At 39.5% G+C, this 25,352-nt stretch overlaps 1 protein-coding gene across 1 annotated transcript in view; it reads right to left on the reverse strand.

Annotated features, from left to right (window-relative positions):
* PCDH15 (protocadherin related 15) overlaps positions 1-25,352 on the reverse strand; it is a 460,117-nt gene that overhangs the window by 385,552 nt on the left and 49,213 nt on the right. Inside the window, exon 2 of the mRNA XM_074874163.1 lies at positions 8,784-8,902. Coding sequence (XP_074730264.1) covers positions 8,784-8,874 — 91 coding nt within the window. The 5' untranslated portion in view covers positions 8,875-8,902. The remainder of the gene's footprint in view (positions 1-8,783; positions 8,903-25,352) is intronic.

The following is a 25,352-nucleotide window of genomic DNA, read 5'->3' on the forward strand; positions in this document are numbered from 1 at the left end:
TTTTAGGAGCTCAGCCCAGTATCACTGGAGTTATAGTTTACTCTAGGAAAGTCCCAAAGTCCAAGCCACTCTTACAAAGGGGACACAAGCTGTTCCAGTGCACTTTCACGCAGGTTTCTGCTTTCCCTGCACCAGACGTGAATCTCACCTTAAGAAAGGGCATGAGTCCCTTGGAGGAGAAGCATTAGGCTCAGTATTCACAGCTCTCCCACAGCAAGAGATGGCTCAGGTCAGTCAAGCCCTAGGTGACTCAAAGAACATCGATGTGTGCAGCCGTATAATCCAGGCAATCCAGCACACACCACCTCATGTGCCGAAGAATAAGGCTGAGCAGGAAGAACTTGGTAGGCCGGTACATAGAGGAGGCTCATTCCTAGCTAGATCCCAGAGTTTCCTTGTTCCAAAGGTGTTTGAAACTGGGATTTGTTGCTTTTCAACAAGCGGCTTCCTGCCTCATCCATCCCAGCACCATCACAGGGAGCACACGGGGTACTCCACTTCTGCCAGGAGACCAGGAGGCTGAAGTTCGTACATTAACCAAGATGAAGCTTGCTTCCAATGCCCCATTTCATGAATTTAACAGGTGTCTCGCCAAAGGGAAACTGATCTTCTACAGACTCAAAGCGTTGCTAGTGGCACTTCAAGACGTCCCATGAGTTATACTTTGAAGAATTGAACCCTTCAGAGGAACTAATGGCTGGATGACATTCAAAGTCATCAAGGTCAGGTCTTTCCCCTTTACGATCACTGCAGAGCCACGAGCCAGAGCTCCCAACCAAAAGCAGAAAGTTTTATAAAACAAACAAATTACATCTGTTCTGAAGAACAGACGCTTTCCCAGGCAGCCCTTAGGCAAGCACCTGTTTGCATTTCTCTTTTTTCACTGGATCTGTACAGTATAGGGCTCAAGGAATGATAAATGAGCTACAGGTATTCAAATATGCATTTTCGTGAGTTAATTTCCTGCCCAACAGTAATATATCAAGATCTGAAACTATTTTATTTTTAAAGTAGCCTCTTAAAGTGATTTGTAAGGCCCTTTAGTTATTCAATTTGTGTAGCGTAAGACTCTGTTAGACTGAATAAAACACAGTAACTAATGGGGGGGGCCCATGCAGAAGAAAAACAGCTGAACAAGCTTATGCCTGAACAATTCTGGTGGCAAAAGTGAATTGCACAGCTGTATTTTTCACAGGAAAACCCTTATTTAAAAAGCAATCTCCAGCTCAGGGTGAAGATAAAGACCATTTAAATGGCTGCTCCTTACGTCCTGATAAAGAAATGTCTGCTTAATGCTTGTGAAGTGACATACATATTTGGATGAGTAAACCTTCTGATTAGTCTCAATTTTATTTCATTTCAGATGCCAACACCAACTATAGACGGACTTAATCTCAATTAGTTCAACACCTTCTAAGCGTTGAAGTTGGCAAAAGATGCATTTCTTCCCGCCCAGCCTACACGCCTTGCAAAGTCTGAGTTTCAGTTTAAGAATCCTGAGAGGATACATTTTTACATTACGCCTAACCTAGAAGCTGCTTTAAGCCCTTCCAGACTTGGTCTCACCCCCTCCGCTGCAGATCTAGCAGCCATCGATGAGTCAGCTCAGCTTATTGAGCCAATGGAAAATAAACCCAGTGAGCTCTAGTTGCTAATGTAATAGTTCAGTTTTGGGGTATTTTTTTATTAATGTGCGAGAGGAGTTAGGAGTAAGTTTCTGTTCTGTTACAAAGGCCAAAACCCTTGATGCTGATATAAAAAAAAAGGCCTGCTTTTAGTCTACTTCTAAACCAGCCATCCCCACCACCCTTCTCTCAGTGGTAGTAGAAAAAAAGAGTAGTGGGGTGGTACAGGAGGAGATTATTTCTCAAGCAGCTCCTTTAACGCAGCCAGGCAGACGGTTGGGCTCACCTACCAATCTGTTACCTTGGGCAGCTTCCCACACAGCCAGCTTTGCATCCATGGCAAAAAAAAAAAAAAAAAAAAAGTAGGTGCTTGATGTTCAACACAACCCTAATGCACACACTGTGATGTGAGGTATTTGCAATATCCAGTGAGCAGAGTTTTCCACCAATTCCCACTGAAGTCAGTTATTTCCTCAATTTCTCCCTGCTGCATATTTTATCCCAGACAAGTCTATACTCCCCAGCAAAAAACCACCATGTTGATTCAGCCCTTCAAGGGTCTTCATTAGCTTTAGGACAAAAAGCAATATCTACTAACTTATATTTCAACCAAAACGAGATTATGTTTGGTTTTTTTCCCTCCATCTACATTGTAAATTAGACTGCAGTGAAAATGCTAACATGTATTCCTTCAATCTTCCCAAGCATGCAATCTTTGTCCTGCAGAGGCACTCCTGCTAGCAAATCCTATACTCTGAGAAAAGATCCAACTAGTAGCTTCAAATTAAACAAAACCCACTGAACCATCAGTGACAGATACATACTCGACAGTGCAGATTTCAGTGGCACCTCTGCTGTTCAACAGGCTAGAGTAGACAAAAGGAAATCAGTCTGAAACTAGAAAATTAGAAAATACCATCATACTACTTCAGTGCCAAGTCCAAATTCACCAATACAACTGAAAAAAAAAAAAGTTTTTAAAAAAAAAATCAAAAGAAATCATTCCTACTTTACCAAATATTACAACAAAAGTACTGGTTCCGTACCAAATGCAAGTGGAATTAAAGCATTGACTTTTTGGATGTTATGTGACAGCATGGTGTAACAAGTCCCTGAGTCAGCTGAGATGTACGGAGATAGGTGACTGCAAGTGTCAAGTTATACATGGGAACACACACAGCCTTTGCAAGCCCAGGCTCTCCTCTCCTGGCCCTCAAGAACTCCCCAAAACACAATCCAAATTTGCACTTGCACTACAAGATAACGTAAGGACCAAGATGGTCTCATCTCCGAGTGTATTAAATGAGGACTTTTGTCAGTATTTCTGTTTTACAACTGAAAAAAAAAAAAAATCTTCAAATGAAGCTTAAGGGACTTCTAAAACCTTTTATTTGTTTGTGTATAAAAAAAAAGAAAGGCAAACCAAGTCAACTTCAGGTTAAAAGCAGCCCCAACAAATTACCATCTTCAAAAATCCTTCAAAGATGGCATTTTATTAAACAGATCACAATTCACAATCCCATTAAGCACTTCTGAAAATCCTAGTAATAGAATCAATGCAACTTTTGCTGGTAGATCTTCCAGGTTTGTTTTTGGTTTTCTTTTATTTTTAAACAGTAATCAGAACTGTTTTGCCTTTTCTTCATCTTTTAAGATTCAGGAATCAATTACTGGCACTCCCAAGTTTGCAGCTATATCCTTCATGATAGGTACATACTAACTCTAAATGCTGAAGACTATTAAATCTGTTAATTGTCAAATGATCATTCTTGCTGGATCAGTTTGGTGTGGCCTGAAAGTGCACACAGACAGCTTTTCAATGGAGCGGCTTTCTCTACTGACAAAAAATTGCTGCTGAAGTGTTTCTTCTAGTCACATACACGGGATTAAAGAACAAAAAGAAAAAAAAGGAAAGGAATTGGAGCCTGTGTTTCCACATTCCTCCTCGCTCCTCCTTTTAGCTTGAGAGTTTGCCTATGAATTTAATAGAGTAGCACTGAAAAAATAATGGAGATTGTAGCTGACCTAATTTCATATATTGCAAGGCTATAACGGACATTTCTACTTTTATTTAAGCTAAAATATTACTGGAGAAAAAATAAATCTTTGCAGTCTCTCTCCCTCTTGGAAAAGAGCAAACTAGGGGTAGCTGAAACTGTAAAACCAGCTTTCTTTCTTAAAAGAACACCTACAACAAAAAAATACATTACCCATCCACCCACAGTCTTACATTTATCCTGGAATACCATGAGATTGAGCAAAAGAATACTACAAAGAAACCATCCGAAGAAAAGACTGAATGGCTTTATCAACAATCCATCGAGATTAATGTGGTAACTCCAACAAAATAAATGGGGTTTTAAATAATTTTTGGAGGGTTTAATTTTTAAATACAAAGGGACTACAGTAGATGTAAAGTGTATGCATTTCATCAACAGATTTTACATACTCCCAACAGGAAATGATTAAGCTGGAAAGGCTGGATTACTGTGAAAACTCTAAGTACCACCTGAAGAGAGCTGACTACAACGAGATGACAAGCAGACTTAGTTCAGATGGGTATTTTGTCCTGCAAGGTGATAGAGTTCTTCAGAAACAAGTAGTAACATATGACTGAAATTTCAGCTCACTAAAAAAATGGGAAGTAGCAATGCAGGAACACAAATTTTTTAGTGGCACAAATGGAAACAGAACTTGAGCACAAATTTGACATTGCTTTGCATGTCACTTACACACCACTGACAAAAACACTGCTGTGAAAAAAAATCCCTAGAGGCTCATGCTTATCAGTTACAGATGACAACAGAAAAAGACAGAGCCGTATTACATTACAGCACAACCACCAGCCACCAATGCACGAAATACACTTTACTGAGTGAAATAACTCCAATAAAGACAACAAAGCACAGCTGGCACCATAAAGAACTGTCAGGATGTCACCTGGACACAAAATAAAAATGCCAGCAACCATGTTCAAGAGAGGAATTTAGCCAAAAGAGGGACATAGCAGGACTGCCAGGATCTCCCCCTCTACTCTGCTCTTGTGACACCCGACCTGCAGTGCTGTGTCCAGCTCTGGGGCTCCCAAGATAAGAAGGACACGGACCTGCTCGAGCAGGTCCAGAGGAGGCCATGAAGATGATCGGGGGCTGGAGCACCTCCCCTGTGAGGACAGGCTGAGAGAGTTGGGGGTGTTCAGCTGGAGAAGAGAAGGCTGCAGGGAGACCTTAGAGCGGCCTTCCAGGACTTAAAGGGGCTACAGGAAAGCTGGGGAGGGACTCTTGATCAGGGGGTGTAGGGATAGGAGGAGGGGTAACGGTTTTAAACTGAAAGAGGGTAGACTTAGATGAAGTAAAAGGAAGAAATTCTTCCCTGTGAGGGTGCTGAGGCCCTGGCACAGGTTGCCCAGAGAAGCTGTGGCTGCCCCCTCCCTGGAAGGGTTCAAGGCCAGGTTGGACGGGGCTTTGGGCAACCTGGGCTAGTGGAAGGTGTCCCTGCCCATGACAGGGGGGTTGGAACTAATGATCTTTAAGGTCCCTTTCAACCCAAACCATTCCATGATTCTATGATCATGAGAGAAAGGAGAATCTACTTTGCAAGGGCAGTCTCAGAAACATGTTTGTTTAGTTTAGAAAGTGAAAAACAAAAGGGGGAATTATTGCTCTCTCTATGTTCCTTTGGCCGGAGAGCAGAAACACCAGTGATAGAAACACATTACCTGAACTGAAAGATTACACAGGGACTATCAGTTAGCCATGAATAAATTGTCTCATTTCTATGAGACAATGGCATTGAGCCAAATGAACAAATGAGATTCTGGGGATGCTTTCTAATAAGTATAGGAAGAAAGCAGCCTAACTATTTCCAAGGCAGTCCTTGATAAAGTTTTTAAGGCTACTTTGTAACATCATTAATTGCTGTAGCTGAGGGAGATTTGATAACTAAGGAGGTCAAGCAAAACCATCTGAAATAGAGAAAGTATGAGCTAATAGAACAAAATGCAGTGAGGTGCATGCGAGTAACTAAACATGCACAGCCACCACCATGGAAACATTATCTGCATGCTAGATGCAAAGAAATAGGTTATAATTTCTGCTGTAATTGATTTTTCCTGTTTGTATTCATGATTGTTCTGCTGTTAAAATAACTACACTGTTTTTAAATAGCAATTGCTAAAAGAATGCATCTTTTATATTACATGTTAGATTACAAATTTTGCTATTGCAAATTAGAAAAAAGCACTTCTTTGCAGTGAGCTAAGTACAGAATATAGTCTTCTATTTAGCTGCAAGAAACATATTTCTAAGTAAGTGTTTTTATAAGCATTGCCTCATTAACTAGGTGGCATTTGTTGAGTAACCAGTACCCCACCCCTGGCTTAAATTAATTTCCATATAATTTTCTCCTCTATTATAGCATTATGGAATTTATACAAAGTACCTTGAAGATATTAGAAGTACTTTCAGCTAGATTTACCCTTTCCTGAACAAGGAGAGAAAAAAGTCAGTTCATTCTTGAGTTTGTATCAGGGTGCTGTATGTTCCTTAAACAAGAGCATTTCTGAACTTTTCCCCCCAGTTAAGTACCAATACTCTTGGCTATACGCATCAAATTTATATTCATTGAAAAGCAAAACTCCTCTGTTCAGACTGTATATGAGAACCTTATCATTACAGATAAAAACAAGTTTGGGTTGTGAGCTAAACAAAGTGGCATGAGCTGGGACAAACAAAAAAACCAACCCAAACAAACACAAAAAACTCCCAGAAGGAATATCATCATGTGGCCACACTAGCAGGGATCCTTGTAAACTCATCTGAAACACTGGCTTAGGCAGAAAACACATTTCAAGAATCTAAGTGAATGCACTAAAAGAAAGTCTGTAAAACCACGATACTATCTGAATACTGTCTCCGAAGTGGTGGATATTTAGAGTATCGCCAACTATGTCATCCACAAGATTTAGAGGTGACTTGAAAATACTCTGTATTTTCAGGTCTTCTCCATTTCCTAGTGACACAAATGAAAGTTTTATTGGCAGGTTTTCATAGAATTATTGCAAGCATTCAATGTAAGAAGCAAATAAAAAGTCCAACTGGCTCAAGGCAATTAAAAAAAAAAAAAACAAAAAACAAAAAGAAATCTAATTAGCTGAGTTTCTGCTGCCATTGCTATCTGTCCTGATGCAATTTTCACCTGCTCACAGTAACAACTGACACAGAAGTGACGAAGTTGCACAGACTTTCTCCCACCACATGACCCCATCAGGCAACAAGCAGTTTTATGAACAACAGATCACTAACTGCAACTACATGTTTACAGCCTTTTTAAGTAAGGAAGCTGCTATCCATTTTCAGTCACATTAATGATAATGAATGATAGCTTTATATATAACTGTGGAAAAGTATCTTTCCATTCCTCTAAATCACTTGTAACAAAAAGATACAATCTGTATACTTTTTGAGACAGGGGCATTAACTAACATGGAAGTCTGTCATATAAGCAGTAAAAAAGGACAAAAATTGAAACCTGAGGAATCTTCCTGTTTTGAAATATCAAACTGTCTACTGCTATACTTTCTGAGGCATCTGTGCCATGTGTTTTGCACACTTCAGCATCATTCAAGTGTAACTAAGAAATCACTATTCAACTGAAATTCACAATGCTATTTTGATCAGAGAGGTCTTTTTGGATGGATGTTATGATGTTGCCTGGGTGAGTACAAACAAGATCACAGTAAAAAGTATTGCCTTATATTTTCAGCCTACCACGAGTGATCTTTTCATGAACTCAGAAGAGATCCAGCCCCATGCAGTCCTATCATCCTGCTGCCCTCCCTGCTTCCTTCAACTTATTCCCACTGCTCTCCAGCATCCACCTACTTCCCGAACACATCAAGGAAGGGACATCCTGCTGCCATGCAGCCTCTCCTCCCTCAAATCTAGCATTTTGCTGCTCAAAGACCACTTGACAACCATCACCAAGTCCAACATTGCAAAGCATAATGGCCCCGCTCCTCTGCTACAATAAATGATTAAAAAGCAAGCTAGTTGTATCCAAGCATGGATCAAGTATCTGAAATATGAGCAGCTCATACACTTCAGTGTCATGAGTGACAGCTATAATGACAGTGTATAAAAATGGATAAAATTAAATTAGTTTTCTTGTATACTATGGACATGAAATACTATGCAGAATTGGGCTGGGGGACAGAAGGGAATAAAAAGGACATTTGGAGAACAATTAATAATAGAGCAAGAAAAAATATAACTTCTACTTGATACCAAATAAACTAAGCAATATTCAAGTAGGACTGAAGACTTTCATGAAAGCAAAACTACTGTATTTCATAACTGCCAAAATAGAGTATTCTAGAAGAAAATCCAGCTGCAGGAATAAGTTATAAATATGTACTATTACAGCTTACCTACATGGAAGGCATTAAGTGTCACTTACAATAAGCAACTTTATTACAGACATTCTGAAACCATACTCAGTTTTTACTTATCCCCCTTGCTCTTCTTAAGAGTACTTAAGAACAAATCTGTAAAACTCAGCTTTTCAACTTTTTTGAATTGTTCAATAAATCATAATCAGTTGTCTAGGTCTGTAATTTTTTACTACTATACGTAATTGGCAGAACACATTACTGGCATCTCTTGATTAAATTCAACTGTGAGGATGAACATGAGCTACCGGTGCCACGTTTCAGGATTTCTGAAGTGTTGTTTCTCTAGAAGACATTCATTGTGCATCTTTTCCCAAGTTTTTGGTCAGATATGTATACAGCCCATTAACAATTCTCTCTCAAACTCCTGTTCCGAGTGCTGTAACTGTCGATTTACAAATAAAGCAAGGTAAAGTATTTGTTCAATGAACAAGAGGAAAGAAATTTTAAAGCTAGAGTCCAATACTGAATAATCATAACTTCAAGATTTATCTTGCCTGGCAAATCAACAGCTTTGTAAAATATAATCATCATCAGATGCTTAAAAATCACGAAACATACCCAGATCTATCTTTACTGTAACCTCCCTTTCCTACCAAGTATCAAACTGCTTTTTCAAGTAATAATTTGGGAGAGGGGGGGGAATTAAAATGAAATCACAGAATCATCCCTCCCCTCCCACAGCTACGCCCCCACGGCAAAAACCTTACCTTCATCATTCTGGGCCAAACAACCTGCTAAGATAGTAGCAACTGCAATCCCTACAGCTAACCATTTCCAGAGACAAAACCGCTGTAACATTTTTTGTCAAACTTCACTCAAGGCAGATCTGAAAAAGAAAGATTTGATACACGCATTAGTCAACCAACCTACACAAAGATGAGTGATTATAAACTATTTCGTGGGTAACTACGTATGTGTAACTACACAGGGTATCTATACTCTCTAAGAGTGGGACATTGCTTCTGTTAAAACAAGCAAGGTTAATCCCATTATCATCAATACATACATATGCACTCATTAACTTGATAATCATGTATGCACAGGCCTCCAAGTTAAGAAAATGCAAGTTTCTTGCTTAAAGCAGGTCTAATTTCCATACAATAAAGTATTTTATGTTATCCTTCCTGCTTTAGCCTTATGCTTTAAACCACTTTGGAGAAGTGACCATACTGGAGAAATTATGCTTCGTAAAACCAGTGTTTAACTGCAGAAGTCAGTGGGGACCCAGTTTTAAAGACATCGCCCAGCAGAACCTCTCCCAGGAAAAACATGAGCCACCCCCATAGACGGCCACCTTCAGAAAGACAAGACTGCTGGTTCATGCCCAGCAAAGGAGGAAAAACAAACAGAACCCCTCACATATACCAAAACCACCCTAAACCAAACCAAATCAAAACAAAAATCAGGAGAATAAACTGGCCAAGACAAGTCTGGATAAACTCCAGAGCATACTTAGAATGAGCAACATTAGAAAGTTATCTAAAGCTGGTTTATGGCTCCAATAAAGAAAATTAGCATATTTCTGTAGCCTTGAACTGAATTATTTAAAAATATTCCTTCACATTTAAAAACATTGTGACAAATACAATGGAATTCCTAGCAACAGAAGCATGAAATGGAGAGAGACTTACAGCAGTGTAAAAACAAGCTATTGTATAAAAAGGGTTTAAGTGTTGTCAATTTTCCCAAGCAAAACACTTGACTCGGATTTCGTTGCCATTTTCTGCTTATAACTTTCTATCATGGTTACAAAACTGCTGTATTTCATTCTAAGTCAAACAATCAGACTATTACCCCCCACTTAACAGCCTCAGCGTTAACACCATCTGATCCTCTGTTAGTGAGACATTATTGAAGATGTGTTATCATTTTCCTTCCACAAATCGAGCTTATAGAAAACGCAAGTGCATGGACAGCATCTAATTCACACAACACAAAAGGAATATATCTACTTAGGGCATAAAATCATCCTTGTAGATCACTCTCAAGAGTTATCCAAGCCACAGAAGTAGGTGATAGTTTCTTAAGTTCTGGACAAGTCAAGAATTTCTTTAAGATCTGAATTTATACCAAATCCTATCATCTTGCAAAGGATTTTGGTTAATATGAAGGAAACATTGCTATGATATAAACTGCTCCTCTTAAAAAAAAACAAAAAACACCAAAAAAACCCCCAAAAAACCCAAATTAAACAAACAAAAAAAAACCCCCCACAAAAAAAAAAAACCCAAAACCCAAAATAAGTATGTGTAAAGAGTTCTGGAGGAAAAACTTTTTTTTCAAATGGAATTTAATAAATCAGATTGAGTGGCCCATATTTACTTAAATAGTTAAAGTTCCTAGGTGGTTGACACTGTATCTATTTAGCCTGGTTCCAGGGCAACTCGCAGGGGTGGGATCTATTAGGCTCACCGGCGCAGCAAACAGAGCTCTTCTCTTCTTTGCAAAGACATGGATCACAGTTGACTTTTTGCCTTCCAGTGGATTTTAATAACAACGTTCACTATTACAAACAATGCTGTAAAAATAAAGGGGAGCAGCAAAACCATGTAAAATCCTACATCGCACACAATGCTCCACTTCTCATTTGGGGGTTAAAGGTGAAGAGAGGCTTTTCTAAGCTCCATCTCCATTCAGGTAGGACTCTTCCCACCCTGTTCAGCAGCAGTAGGTCACAGCAGGCAGTTAGTTGCAATAGGCAGCAATTTCAGGAAGAACTTAAATATTATACATCAAACAAGGAGGCAGCCTGCGTCTAATTGAGGCAGCAGTGAAAAACTCATGGGACTGTTCATTTTCATTTCAGCTAGACAAACATCAGTCTTGACAAAACAGCTCAAGGTTACAGGAATTAATGAATTCAAGCTACACAATAGTATGAACCAGAAAAGAGCACCCACCTTCCTCCTCTCTCCTCCTTCTCTTCCATTTCTACAACAGTTCCTGCCCCTAACTCCAGCAGAGACAGCTCAAATGAGAATTTCAGACCCTTCCTAAAGGGCCTGTTATTCCTATACATGTCAGGAGACCAGAATTGTTACCAAGGATCCTACTATCCAGAAGAAAAAAAACTATTTAAAAGCTTGCTACACAGCTATGAAAATGAAGCTACAAGCTCCTTAAGTATGTTACCAATAACTTTACAAGTATATTACCCATAGAGAAAAAGAGCAGCTAGTTCTTTCTTGAGGAAAAAATTTAAAAAAAAAAATTAAAAATCCCTTCTTTGAGTAACCCAATAGTTTTTGCCAGTGTTGCTCAGAAGTGCCCTTTTCCTCCCTTCTACTTACCAAAATGCTCATTTGATTACTGCCACCTGAATTTCCACTTAGCCAACTCAGAAGTCATTCTGGATTTTGCAATGATACCCTCAAAGAACAGAAATTACCTCCACCATCATTTATTCTAGTCGATGACTTTTAAATAAAGGATGAGTGCTTCCACATTGCCCAAATGGATTCAGATGAATCCAATGACATCGTTAGACTTTGTAAAGACTTCCTGGGAACTTTTGAGGTTGTGAACTTCTGAGTATTTCACCATTTTTTCCTCCCACATTAAGAGGAGATACTAAAAGAATAGGGCTCAGTTGCTTTTTCAGTTTTAGCAGACAGTGTTATTACATTAGGCAGCATTTGCTGTCAAGTGCTTCCAACATTTTACACCTCAAAAACAGAAACTAGTGGTTCAGGGGACTATCTTAGTTCCTTGAGGTCAGTTTAAGAAAGATCACATCCATATGCAGATTACACGTGTTATAAGACCTAGAAAGAAGTGGATGTACACACTTCAGGGTCCTCTGATATCTCATTTTACTACCTTGGAAAAAAATCCAGATTTCCAATCACGATGTTCTATTTTAGAAAGTTATTCAGAGCTCAGCTGACATACTTGAGTTGAGTCTACTCTGGAGAGATTTTAGGACAGAATCTTGGCAGATTTATTTTTGATTTTGATGAAATGTCAAGTAAACCACAAGGATAGCAACACTGCTGCTCTAAGAATAAGCATCTCTATGCAACTGTAATACAACAGAATAAAAGTTGGCCCCCCTTTTTCCTCCAATTTGTACCAGAAAAAACTGGTATGAAGTGTAGAAAGCAAGAATATTCTTAAATTAAACAGATTCTGCTAACTCAGAAATAGCTCACAACAAAACACAAGTTACTACAAAGTCCCCAAAGGTAGACAATCTGTAAGAAATACAGTGTCAAATTCTAGATGCACAGTCTGACAGGACAAAGGACAATTGCGAATTGCTGATTGAAAAAAGATCTGTAAAGAACATACAGTACGTCTACAAGACTCAGTATTTTCCTGGAAAATACTCTAATGTTGCTACAGCAGAATTTTAAAGTTTGATGTTACCATGGGTAACGAGAAGTTATACACTCAAGCACAAAAACTTCAAATGAAAATGAAAAGAATTAAAGTTTAGGGGAATTTCACTTCCTGGCATGTCTGCATTTAAAAAAAGAAAAAAATAATTCAATAACGTTCTCTCCGGAGTGTTCCCTGTTTGAGTGTACAGCTGTACCGAGGAACAAAAATACGCACAGATTTTCCCAGAGGAGCAGCAGCAGCAGCCGATCACTGAGATGTTTACAGCTCGACTGCGGCAAACTGGCATAATCACACTCCAAGGAGCAATCATGTTTCCTCATCTCACTTCTGGCCCTTTTTTTTCCCTTCTCCTCTCACCAGTGTAGCTACTGAATCAGCCAAAATGCCAGCTAGTTATCAAGACATCTATGTAAGAGGCACTTCAAGAAATTTAGAGAGGGGATAAAAGTGAATAAACCCCCCCCCCAAAATATCATATATGAGTTATCACATCCAAGCACCTTGAATATAGTTAAGGTCCAATTATATTACAGTAACCTTAAATAGTTACTTACTTTAAGATCAGGTATTATTACAGTACTTAAAATGCTGCATTCATTTGAAGCTGAGGGGGGAAACATGGACTCAGGCAAAACAGACAGACACGCATGGTTGAGGTAAAAAATATTTTTAAATACCCCTACAGAACTGTTCTTGTTATGGAAATAGAAACTGAAGTTATAAGAAGTTTTTTGAAATTGGGTACATATTAACACAGTCTAATGCCACATGTTGAATGGAACTGATTCTTTATAGAAGTTAACCTCTCAGAGAAAAATAGGAAAGAGAAGGGAAAAAAAAAAAAAAAGTCATTGACATGGTTGGGAGATATCAGAGAATGAAAAGCTAGTGTACAAATACTCAAACCGTTGCACACATTGTCCATGTTGGTCTCTGATAAACTCCCAACCCAAAACTAGAGCTTAAATTGCAGCAGAACACAGTGTTTCAGGAAACACTTGAAACAATTCAATGTGAATTGGAAAAAAAAAATCTCAATTCTGGACTGAGTTTGCAGCAAGCCAGAGACCATAGGCTTATTCAGAACAGAACTGAGGTTCATTGCAGTGACACCGCTGGAAAAAAGAACCACATCCCAGTGTGCTCATCTCCTACAGCCAAAAGTCTGTTTTAATTTTCCCAATGTAGGGTTACTAATCAATCCCTCACAAATTCCCTTTGCCACCCTTCTCTGATGTGAGCCAGCAGGTTGTCTGCTTTGTGTCTATTTGTGGCTGATATGAACTATGAGGGCTGAAAACACACCTGATTTCATATGAAACGTGGAATGCAGCAGTGCCACACCACATAAACAGTCACATAGCAGCAACTTCCTTAAGTGTTTGCTTACTATTAGCTGTGAATCTGAAAACAACTCTTGAGGCAAACACTCTGTCAGGGCTTCGAACCCATGGTAAGGGCAAAAAGCACGTACTTAAAAAGAAATCATTAAGTAGGCATTATTTGAGTAGACATGCAAACAAATATTTGCCATTTAATATATATGCCAAAACCAATACCTCCTGTGAAACTGCCATGGTTGGATAATACAGCATTTTTTTAAAAAACTATTAAATACCCATTTATTTGTATGTTATTAATTTACACAACCAGCCAGAACTCTTTCAAGCATCAGAAGTTACACATTTTGCTTACTGGTGGTGTTCTTTGTATATTACAATTGTGATAAATCTTTAAAAGTATACGCATCTTTAAAAGTATACGTAACCGAATCGTTTAAACACAGGAAAAATTATAGTGGACAGCTTTATTATAAGGCTCATCTATATTATTACTGATCAGATGAACTCTTCTAAAGATTGTAGACACAAAACCAGAGAGTCTCTGAAGTGCAAATGCTTATTCTAGAGAACTGGTGCCATAATAAATCAGAAATGTCAGTAGAAACAGGGGGGAAAAAAAAGTCTCTTGCAGAAGCCAAAAAGGAGATGAATTTGCTTTACAGTCTGACAGTGTTCCTGGCTTGGTTAAAGCTACGGTCCATTAAACTATATGTTCCAAATGTTTTATTTTTGTTGCTGAAACAATTATGTTGAACTGTCAACATAGGGGAAAAAAAAAAAAGTCTGAAATATTATTTAAACACAAGAACAGATCAGAAAAAAACCTCTGGTTTGTCTCAATGCCACTCTTAACTAATGTCACTTCATATGGTAGGCAGCTGCATCTGCCTTAACATATGTCCTGATCCAGTTAGGCACAGCAGAGCGCCTACCCGTTTACAGTTTTAGCCGTTCCTAGTGCCGCACGAACCAAAGGCAGCACGGCACTGCGGCACCTGCACTAGCGAGCAGATGGGACCTGGACAGCAGAGGTTGGTGCTGGGACCTGACATCCACACAAAGTATCTCAGGGGGCTTTTCCTTCTGATTAGCTGGATCCTGAGCCCAAATTGCTGGTGGAGCACATCTGGAGCACATCAGCTGGAAAGCTACAGTGCTGGAAAACACCCCCACTTTAGGCTTCACCAGAAAAAAAAAAAAAAATTAATTCCAGCTCATGAGCTCAGGGACCACTCCAGTTAGTTTGGGGCATCCTGGAAGGCTAAATGCCACAGACTCCCATGTCCAGTCGCTGTGCTTCCCAGGCAGCTGCTGAGCCCATCTAAGCATCTACTCACCACTGAGAGAAAAGCTGGGGAAGGAAGACTTTACCTTTGAATTGAAGCCGTGTAAGCTATTTATGGCTCTAACTCAGCAGCAAGTGTGAATAGCTCCGTTTACTGAAGTCAAATATCTGCTTAAATGCTTTCCTGAAGAATTCAAGCAAAAGCAAATATTTGGCTGTACTGGGGTTATAGTGAATAATTTACAGTGCAAATAGAACCCTTTCTCCAATTTTGGATGTTCCAAAAACCAGAACACTGCTGCAAGTTTTTATTTCACTAGCACTGCTTGAGCACTTCATACGTAAATATTTCAGCGTATGGACTCATGGATCTACTCAACCCCTGTCATATTAGCTATAGGCCTTCCATGCTATAGAATTAAGATAATTGCTATGGATTTTGTTACTCTCCTCTCATTGGACAAAACCTTTCAGTAATATGAAAAAATTTAGGATCAAGTTTCAAGATCAAACATGCTCACAACCCCATTCCTTTTTCACAGCTCCTGGATCAATTTGTATAGATCTATTCCACATAAGTAAACATATTAAAAATAGAGTTTCATAGTTTCATTGATGCTGCATTTGTGGCTCTTCTCCTGTTCTGTGCTTACGAAGGTCGAGTTTTCAGCCTTACTTTGTGAGAGCATTTTCAGAAAGCAAATGCACAAGAACTTAAGAAAAATCTGATGGCAATTTATATGAAGATTTGAAAATAATTTCATCAGTAAATTAAAATACCTCAGCATATTCTCTGTATCTATGTTCAAATAATTCATACACTCCTCCTTGTGCATATCACTCTAAGGACTACTAGTTTTAATTCCTTGCCCCGCTCTTTAGACCTATTCTTTTCTGTGCCTTTCTTACAGAAATGCCCCCTTTTCCATGAGACCCACAGCAAGGTGTTTCAAAGCCAAAGTGGTGCATCAATAACAGCGAGTCATTTGCCTCTGCATTAGATCAAAAGTAATTTAAAACTTTGACAACAGCACTTCATCTAGGTACAACCAACCCTATACCTAGATGTGAAAGATGCAATTTAAAAGTTAATAATTAGAAAGTCATTTGTACTTCAATGAAGAAATTCCTAAGCTTATTTCAATACTTTGTACCCCAAAACAAAGTAACTAGTATTTTCCTACGCTCCACCAATAATAAAGTTCTTTATTTTCCTTCTCTATACAGTAATGGTAGCCAACGTGCATATGGCCTGATTCACAGCCGGTGACATCTTAAGAGCACTTTTCCAATCTCCCTGCCAGCAGAATGTACTATAAATGCACTATAACACTTTATGTAGCATGCTGCTAATTTCCACAGAAAAGAGGGAAGATTGCTAAGTATATGTAGGTTTGCACAGAGAAATGTCAACTATACTACCAAAAATAGTAAAAAGCTTTTATAGAATAATTGAGGTACGGATGGAGAACGACTTTTGTTTCCTGCTTCCATCACTAGTTGTGACTGCTTGATTTATTTTCTGTATTTTTACAAAGTAATCGAGCTATTAAATGGATTAACAGTATCACAACCTCTTAACCATGGGTGGGTAAACTGGGTAGCCAATTCATTTCTGTCTACAAATCCCATTTTTTTAATGCATTATATAGATATTCAGTTTCCCAACCTCTCTGCATGGACTTTAACCTATAAAATATTGGTCTCACAGAAGGCTTTGAGTGTTTAATCACAACAAGTTTGTAAGTTTGGGCTGCATCACACTGTACACATGAAACTCCTGCTTTGCAGATAGTGGCTTTAGAAAGAGGAGAAGGGAAAGATAGCCTAAAATCCCTTATATCAGTGCCAGAAGACTTAATTTAAAAAGTAACATTAACTGCTTAACATAAAACCATTAAAATAAATATAATCTATATTAGTCTGAAGTAGTTAAGTTAGTTCTTCAATAACCTTTGTCTTTACAAAATACGCATACAAAGCTTAAATTATACATTAAAGCGCAGGCTGTTTTGCTGGTTGATAATGAAAATATATTTTGATATAAAAGTACAAAGTAAAAGATCAGTTTCATTGCTTTTACTAGAAGACAAGTATTGGATGATATCCCAGAAACCTCTCCATTTCTCCCTTGCCAGAGCCATTTGTCTCCAAGGATCATTCACTGGGCTTACTTAATACAGAGAAGAAAATCAGAGGTTTTCTAAAGCGAAAACTAAGGAAGATCTTGGTATCACTGCAGCAGAAAGAATGCTGGATTTTTGAAATCTCAAATACTTTGAAAGTTCAGGTTTTTCCCAGCTCCCACCCAAGTCCTCAACAAGCTAAAAGATTCTCAGAGGAGCAAAACACATGAACTGCAAGGAGGAAGAAAAAGCTCGCTCAGACACACAACTCAGCTTGTGCTGCTGGGAACCTAAATGAGTGTTACTGCCCTCAGGTTAAGGGATCAGGCTTTGGCCAGGAGAGAGCTGCTGTCACAAATGGCAGCAAATAGCAAAAATAGCTAAAAGCAGTGAGGCTGGAGGGCAGCCAGCTCACTGCTCCGCCAAGAGGGACACACTGCTGCCCAGACTCAAAAAGGGCCTTCAGTGTCCAGCTGCAGCTACTGTCACCCGACATACCGAGCCTCATCAGGAGCGTGCAACAAGTGGTTGTACTAAAAAAGGTGAGCCAGGTAGAATGGTTCACTGAGCACCATTAGAGGAATTGAATTTCTGGGTCTAGGTATCTGTTCATCTTTCCCAAGATGACTGATGCTTTAAAGGTGATCCTACCCTTAAATAGTCACGTTAAAGTCAAAACATTCAAATCTACCCAACTCTATCCTTAACTTTCCCATCCCTGTTTCCTTCTAGACCAGGCAGACACCACAAGAGGCCTGAGTCTCTTTGATGCCAGGAACTATTCTGCCAAGAATCCTTCTGAGTGCTCATTGTAGGAAATAAGTAACTGTCTCAACATATTAAGGCTTAAAAACTGACTTTATTTTATTGAAGAAAATTACATTCTCTCCAGTAGAATTTATATGCTGCAGCTTCTCTTCTCTGAGGGAATTTTTATTTAAATTTTGTAAAATAAATACATCAAACTTGTCAAAGCAAAGTCTACCTTTCTAAAAAATGAGTTCTTCTACTTGTCTGTTAGTCATCACACATCAAAAGTAGTGTTAAACACATCCTGGAGTAATTACAGTTTTTGTAATTAGCTCTGTTAAAATAGTTCATTGCAATGACATTTCAGAATTAACATGCATACACATAAATACACACATACGCACACTTAGACATAGCTACTTCCATGTCAAGTTGAAGATTGTGTTATTACACATTACAGGGCCAGAAGTTTAAATATAGTGATAACTTTTGAATTTAGGATAGCTTACAAATAGTAAGGCTGATTAAGCCAAATAGTTATCACAGGAGTTGTACGTCTGCACTCTAAGTCACAGACTAAATAAAAGTAAAAAAAGTTCAGAAGGTTTAGAGATGTCTTGTGTTGTAATTGGTTTCTCTGGAAATAAAATTTTCCACTTAACACTCTAAAATAGTTTGTTCTTAAACTATCTGTAATTACTATTTATAACAAATCCTGATAAAGAAACCCACCAAGAAGAGTCCTTGAGAGTTCTGCGCAGTCCCGTTTCTAATGCTGCTCCCAACAATCGTGTTCCAAGGCAGATCCCTGTGGAGACAGAGGCTGCCTCGCACTAGAAGTTTTGTTTAACCCACAATCACAGAGAGTAAAACCAAAGTCCTCCACTGCTGCTGCTTGTTGGAGTAACTCCATCCCCTTCCATATTGCTGAGCAGGGCACTCAGCTACACGCTCTCCTGTCCGAGATGTCCCTAAGCCGTTGCTGGTAGCAGTGGGACAGCAGCAGGACAGTAGCATTGCAAAATCCTCCAAAAGCTGATGCACATCCCCGTATTGTACAGAAGAAGGATTCAGTGCAGCCTGCCTTCCCTCACACCCTTGGGATAAGCAGTACCAGCTTCTCCTCACTTCTCAAAAAATCTCAGACACCTCTTCTCCCACCAGTGCCTACCTGCTATTAACCTCTAATAAACTGCTGACACTCCAAGCATGGCTCTTACCCTCCAGCCACAGCTGACTACAGGAGGCAGAGTCCCTTTCTAAACTCTCCAGAGACCAGACTCCTCAGCATAGCTCATCAGAAATTAAGCTATTTAACAAAGAATTGAGGTTTCTTCGCTAAAAAAGTGCCGTGAACAGCAAGTTTCATGTTTATCAGTTCCTTGTTTACTAGGTCACTCGATGCATTATCAGTTACCATATTCTGCTATGCACTTACCAGCACTTAACACATTATTTAATCCACAAGCCAAGTACACAAGCAGGCTTCAAGACATTAAACAACCTCATATATTCAGTTACCTTTAGACATCTCTCACGCAACACCACACTATTGTTGGAAAGCCTCACAGTCTGGACAGGTGGATTTGAGAGTCTAAGGAAGTCACCTACAAGATCTCCATTATTTTAACCACGTGCCTGCTGTTAATTACCCATTCTATGTTTCAAGCCCTGTACAGTGCTACTTTTGCCTATGCTTCACAGAATCACAGAATCATTTAGGTTGGAAGGGACCTTGAAGATCATCTAGTCCAACCGTTAACCCAGCACTGACAGATCCCAACTACACCAGATCCCTCAGCGCTATGTCAACCCGCCTCTTGAACACCTCCAGGGATGGGGACTCCACCACCTTCCTGGGCAGCCCGTTCCAACGCCCAACAACCCCTTCTGAAAAGAAATACTTCCTAAGAGCCAGTCTAAACCTTCCCTGGCACAACTTGAGGCCATTCCCTCTTGTCCTGTCACTTATTCCTTGATTAAAGAGGCTCATCCCCAGCTTTCTGCAACCTCCCTTCAGGTAGTTGTAGAGGGCGATGAGGTCTCCTCTCAGCCTCCTCTTCTCCAGACTAAACCCCCCCAGTTCCCTCAGCCGCTCCCCATCAGACCTGTGCTCCAGACCCTTCACCAGCTTCGTCGCCCTTCTCTGGACACGCTCGAGTCATTCAATGGCCTTTTTGGAGTGAGGGCTACTGGCTTACTAGGGCCTGCCTTTCAGTTTCCTTCCACTCCCAGCTAGCAGCAATTCAAAACCAAAGGAGTCCTGTCTTGTCTTCCTCCAGCTCCTTCACTCTGGTAGGTGCTAGTTCAGCACATCAGACTCGCTTTTCATCACCGCTCCCATACAGCCTCTTCCAGACCTCCAGCTCTGGTCCATATTCTCTCATATGCCCCTCTACTCTCCAAGCTTTTCCATATCTGACACCATGTCTATCAATCCTCAAGTACTCTCTTTCAGCCCTCCACTCCATGATTTTCCTTCCCAATATTTTTGGGACTCTTACCTTTAAAAATCCCTCTTATCACTCCTTAATTGGCAATAAAAGCCTAATTAGATGTGATTACTTGTTTTGATTATACTTTGATTGCTTTCTGAGCTTGTTGGCCATGAGCAAAAGAAGGCAGCTAAGTATTTGCTCCTGTTTTCCCATATTTATTCTTTCCCTTTTAAAAGTCTTCACAGAAGCTGCAGTCATTTCCCTCTCTGCATCTGCTCACCTCTATCTAACCATACCACCTTCTAAACCTCCTCATCAGTCCAATTGCCTTTTAGCCCTTTGGCAAGCACAGATATCCATCTCCAGAACCTCTATTTCTCCAGATACCTGTACACTTCAGTATTGCATCATTAAGCCCAAACACTCAGCATTTTACTTGCTAGATTTCCTGGATTTTGCGTATTCCTGCTTTCCTTAAACCAAAGCACAGACAGCTCTCTCACATGCCCAGTTTTCTTTGGCTATTCTGAGACGTTTAGTCTCTGCATCTTTCAAGTGAATCCTTCTCTTCCAACCTTCAAGAATTTGAAAAGTGCTTATGCACACTAATGAATAGAGGAATTGATCTTGCATTTATCAGCTGCTTTGTTCAGCTGCATCTGTCAGTGATTCACACGTTGCAGAGTTGGGGTGTATGTGCCCATGTATTGTGATGTTTTAATGTGTACAGGGCACTCATTCAGGGACAGCTGGCGATAGAGAGCCTACCAGAGTTGCTGTGTGGCTTCAATGGGGAAAGAGGAATTATTCTTGCATTTCTTTAAGAAACACAATGTCATCCATGGAGGAGCATTGCACCTTGTTACATAAGGTTGTGCAACAGAGAAAACAGCACACCACTGCAAGCAAACTTTGAGGTGGACAGAACAAAACGCAGCCACATGGGAAGCGATGCAAAATGAGGAACTCACTGAAACATTTAAAATTATTCCAGCAAATTGCTTCAGTGTAAATGCAGCACATACTTGGAATAGGTTAAGCAGTTTTCTTCAACACAAGACATTTAATAGCTTATTTAGATACTTAACTCAGAGGTATTGTATTAGTGATTATTTCCAAAGACAAAGAAGTTGAGCTAAAGTGGGTTTACAAATATTTGTCTTTAACCAGCTATCGAAATATTCAAGTAAAAATAAGATACCTAAGAGAAACGCAAGACCACTACATACTACCAAGAAAAGAGCTTTTGCAGCTTCTGTTTTAACAACACAGCGATAATGCATCAGTTAGAGTAATACTTTTAAAAAGGGCTATGTTATTCTTAAATTTCAAAAGAATGTCAAAGTAAGTAAGACTCTTGAAACCATTTCCTATAACATTTCATAAAGGAAAAAAACAATCTTGTTGTTTGACAGTCTTTAAACTACAGCATCCTTACACCCACACAAGGTCATCTAGCCCCACCATTTGTCTCTGACTGAGGCCAGCTGCGGGAGAATGGGCAAAAGTAAACAAATAAATGTATTCCGAGATGCAGACAGCATTCACAATGTGGGCAGCCCATACATGTCACCAGGTGCCTGATAATGTTCTCTCCCTCTCCTACTCACTTCCAGTGTCCTACTTGATATTTTCATTGTTACTGAGCCAATATTTCCATGAATTCCATAAAAATTGGTGTTTAGAAGTCATTAAGCTGAGCTGGTAAAGTTGAATAGAGTCTGGAAACAGCCAGCACAACTTTGACCCTCACTTACCTCCACAGAGCATATGAATGAGTCAACACATACCTACTAGGATATTATTACACGTTCAGTCATGAGATAAAGCTTTAGAAAGGGGGGGCTGAAGATAACCTCTTTTACCTGGAGTAATATAACTTGACCCAACAGTGGCCCCGATATAAAAACATGTTGACCCTCACAAGCATAAAAGGACATGCGAGCAGACTGGTACCCAAGTCACTCAGATGGAAGAAAATACATACAGAAGTTCATGATCGACGGCTAGGTAGCAGCTTGCCTAATTACAAGTAAGTAATGCCAATCCATCTTGGAAGGTGCTCTGACCACAACACATAAAGAAGTAATTTTACTACTTAGGAATCTGACAGTGATGAACCTGAAAGACACCAGTACAACTGTTAACTGTTTCCAAACAGCTCAGAATCGGTAACACACAAAGCACAGAGTCCTACTCACTGTTGAAGTCAGATGACAACAAGGAAAGGGGAATGGACTCACGAGTCAAGATTTTTTCTACAGGTGAGAGAGTGCAGTTCTGGACACGGTCCCGAGATATCTTTGAAGCAAGAGCAAGATGCATTCATATAGTTTCCGTCAAAAAATGACCTGTACAGGAATTATGGTTAAATAGTGCCAAATGAAGCAATATGCCACTCCTGGTGCCTTGTTCCTCTTTGCACAGTGTATCCTGAGGCTGTCAGGATGATAAGGTACAAAAGAGGCCCCAGCAGACATAACATAAAAACAGAATTACAGAAAACATTCATCCTAAAGATAGAATTAGAGAACAGTCTTTATTATTATCAGAAGAGAGGTACCTCTCAATGCAGGCAGATATTTGATGGGATTAGCAGCACTCCTGGGATTGAGGGATACTTTCACACTCCTTCCTCAGTTGTTTTTGTTGTTTTGGTTTGGGTTTTTTTAGGATGGTCTTGTATCAACGTGTGTAAAGAGAGACATGGCTCTGGGATGCTTTAGTGTATGAGATTAACTGTCCGAGATGAAAGACTGAACTATAGGAAACAAAATTTTAATCATTTAGCTGTAAACACAATAGAAAACGAAGAGATAGCAGACCAGATGAGCTGGCCCACTTGGTTTACTACTGTTGGATGAAGGAGGTGTAGGTGTCAGTGCTGGAGTCAGCAAAGCAGCGTGGAGTAAAGAAGTGCCAACTGTGAAAGTCTGCCGACTCCACAGAGTTCAGCTACGGTTATTAACAACCGCAGAGGATTGCGAGCAGCTCTATGAGGTTTTAAATGCATTTAGTACCTGAGCAATAGCTTGGGAAATGAATTTCCATTTGGATAAAAATGCACATTGGGACAAATAAGATATTCATGTATGCAAATAGGGATTCTGAATTTGTCAGCTTTTTAGCTATTTTCCTCTCAGAGGAGACAGTATAGATAGCTGCTGTAGTGTAATGGGTACTGAGCTAAAGTAAACAAAATGCTTGGGAGCATTAGAAGAGACAGAAATAGGACCTAAATTATAATGACATTATAAAGGATAATAGAAAGCCCCTAGAGCATTAAACACTGGTTTTGCTGCTGTAATTTCAGAAAGAGACACCAAAGAAAAGGTCTCAGGAAGGACAGCTCAACTGTCTTTACAATAACTGTGGGACCTAAGCCTTTCTCAAACAGAACAAGAAATCCAAAAAAACAACCCCCACCTCTGAGAAACAAGCCAAAGGGTTACGTATCACAAGAAAGAGACGTTACAGATATTGACTGAAGTCTTGGTTGCCAAAACTGCTGTAGTAACAAATTTTTCACTTGACACTGTAATATTTCTATACTACAGGAATACAGACAGAAATAAAAGCAAGAATAAATACTAAGAAATCTTTTTCACACGAACTAAACATTTGGCTTGTTCAGGAAGTCATCAAGACAGAGAGCGCAACTGATTCCACTACCAGTTAATTTACTTTTCCAAACAATAATATTTTTACCTGTGCAGGTTAAGGCAAGGATATTCTATGCTTCAGGGCTTTTGCAAACTGCCTGCAGGAGCCAAGAGAGAATACCCATGTAGTGCTACATAGCTCACCTCAGGAACATGGTTCAGGGACACTTTCTACTTTTTCCAAAACATGCAATAACAGTCAGAGGAATATATGCTAAATATAACAGATTAATGGCTTAATTCAGTTGCTAATTCATATGTTTGAACTCCCTCCCTCCCTGCCCCAGCTGTGTGTTAAAAATTTCATAAAGCATATAAAACCTGTAAATGAAGTGTGTTTCCTCACACTTCTCTACACTTGTTCCAAGCTACAGAAACAGCCTGGAGTAAGGAGTCTTCTTCACCTTACCTCTTTTGCTTTCCTTGCATCACTTTGGCCCTCAGCACACAACAGACAAGAGAGAAGGTAACATACCTGAGCGTAAAGCAGCCAGCTCTTTAGGAAACTTGAGCTTAAATCCAGCTGTTGCAACAGTACCCTGATCCAAATCAGCTGTAGTTGGTAACATCACTGCAAGTGGGAACACATTCCGCAGAGGTTCCCTGATACCTCTTTCTCCCTCACACAGTCTTTCAAAGTAAGGTGGTCTCAAAACACATTTTTTATTAAAAAAAAAAAAAAAAAAAATTAATGATATTGTATGATCTGACCAGTCTCTTCTGTTTCCATTCAAGAGAAAAATAAGGTTTTCCTAATTGAATCTCTTATTGTAGAGTGATGCTACAAAGCTGGAGGATAAATGGGTTTTTTGCCTAAGAGAGGAGTTAAAATCCACTAAATGAAATACAGCAGAGCAAGTAAAAAGAAACAATCCACACTTTGACTTAGTTTTCAACAAGTGAAGGCAACACTGAGCAACAAGACTATTTTCTCTTTTGAAATGCAAAAGTCAATCCTAAGCAGTTTCTCGCTGACAAATTATACAACTTTTTGCAGTCCATGCTGATGACACAAATCCAGTATCTTGAGATGTCGAAATCAGGGCTTAAGTCATTGTTCTTGCAGAAAGCTGCACCTACTGAAGCCCCTAAACTTGCACAATTCCATTATCATGCAATAATTAGAAATTAGAGAGACAGAAGGTCCCGGGTAGCTGAACTGCCTTGTAGGCACAAACCATCCTAACACACTGATTCATACCTGCTCCCCAGGCAGCATTTCTGACTTCATGTAGTAGGTGGCTCCACCTCCACAGAGACCACATTGTCATTTGTTCCCCAAAACAGGTATGAGAGTTGAGAGTAAGATGATGACATTTTTGTCTGTT

Source organism: Strix uralensis, chromosome 7 (genome assembly GCF_047716275.1).
Source record: "Strix uralensis isolate ZFMK-TIS-50842 chromosome 7, bStrUra1, whole genome shotgun sequence".
Classification (NCBI taxonomy): Eukaryota; Metazoa; Chordata; class Aves; order Strigiformes; family Strigidae; genus Strix; species Strix uralensis.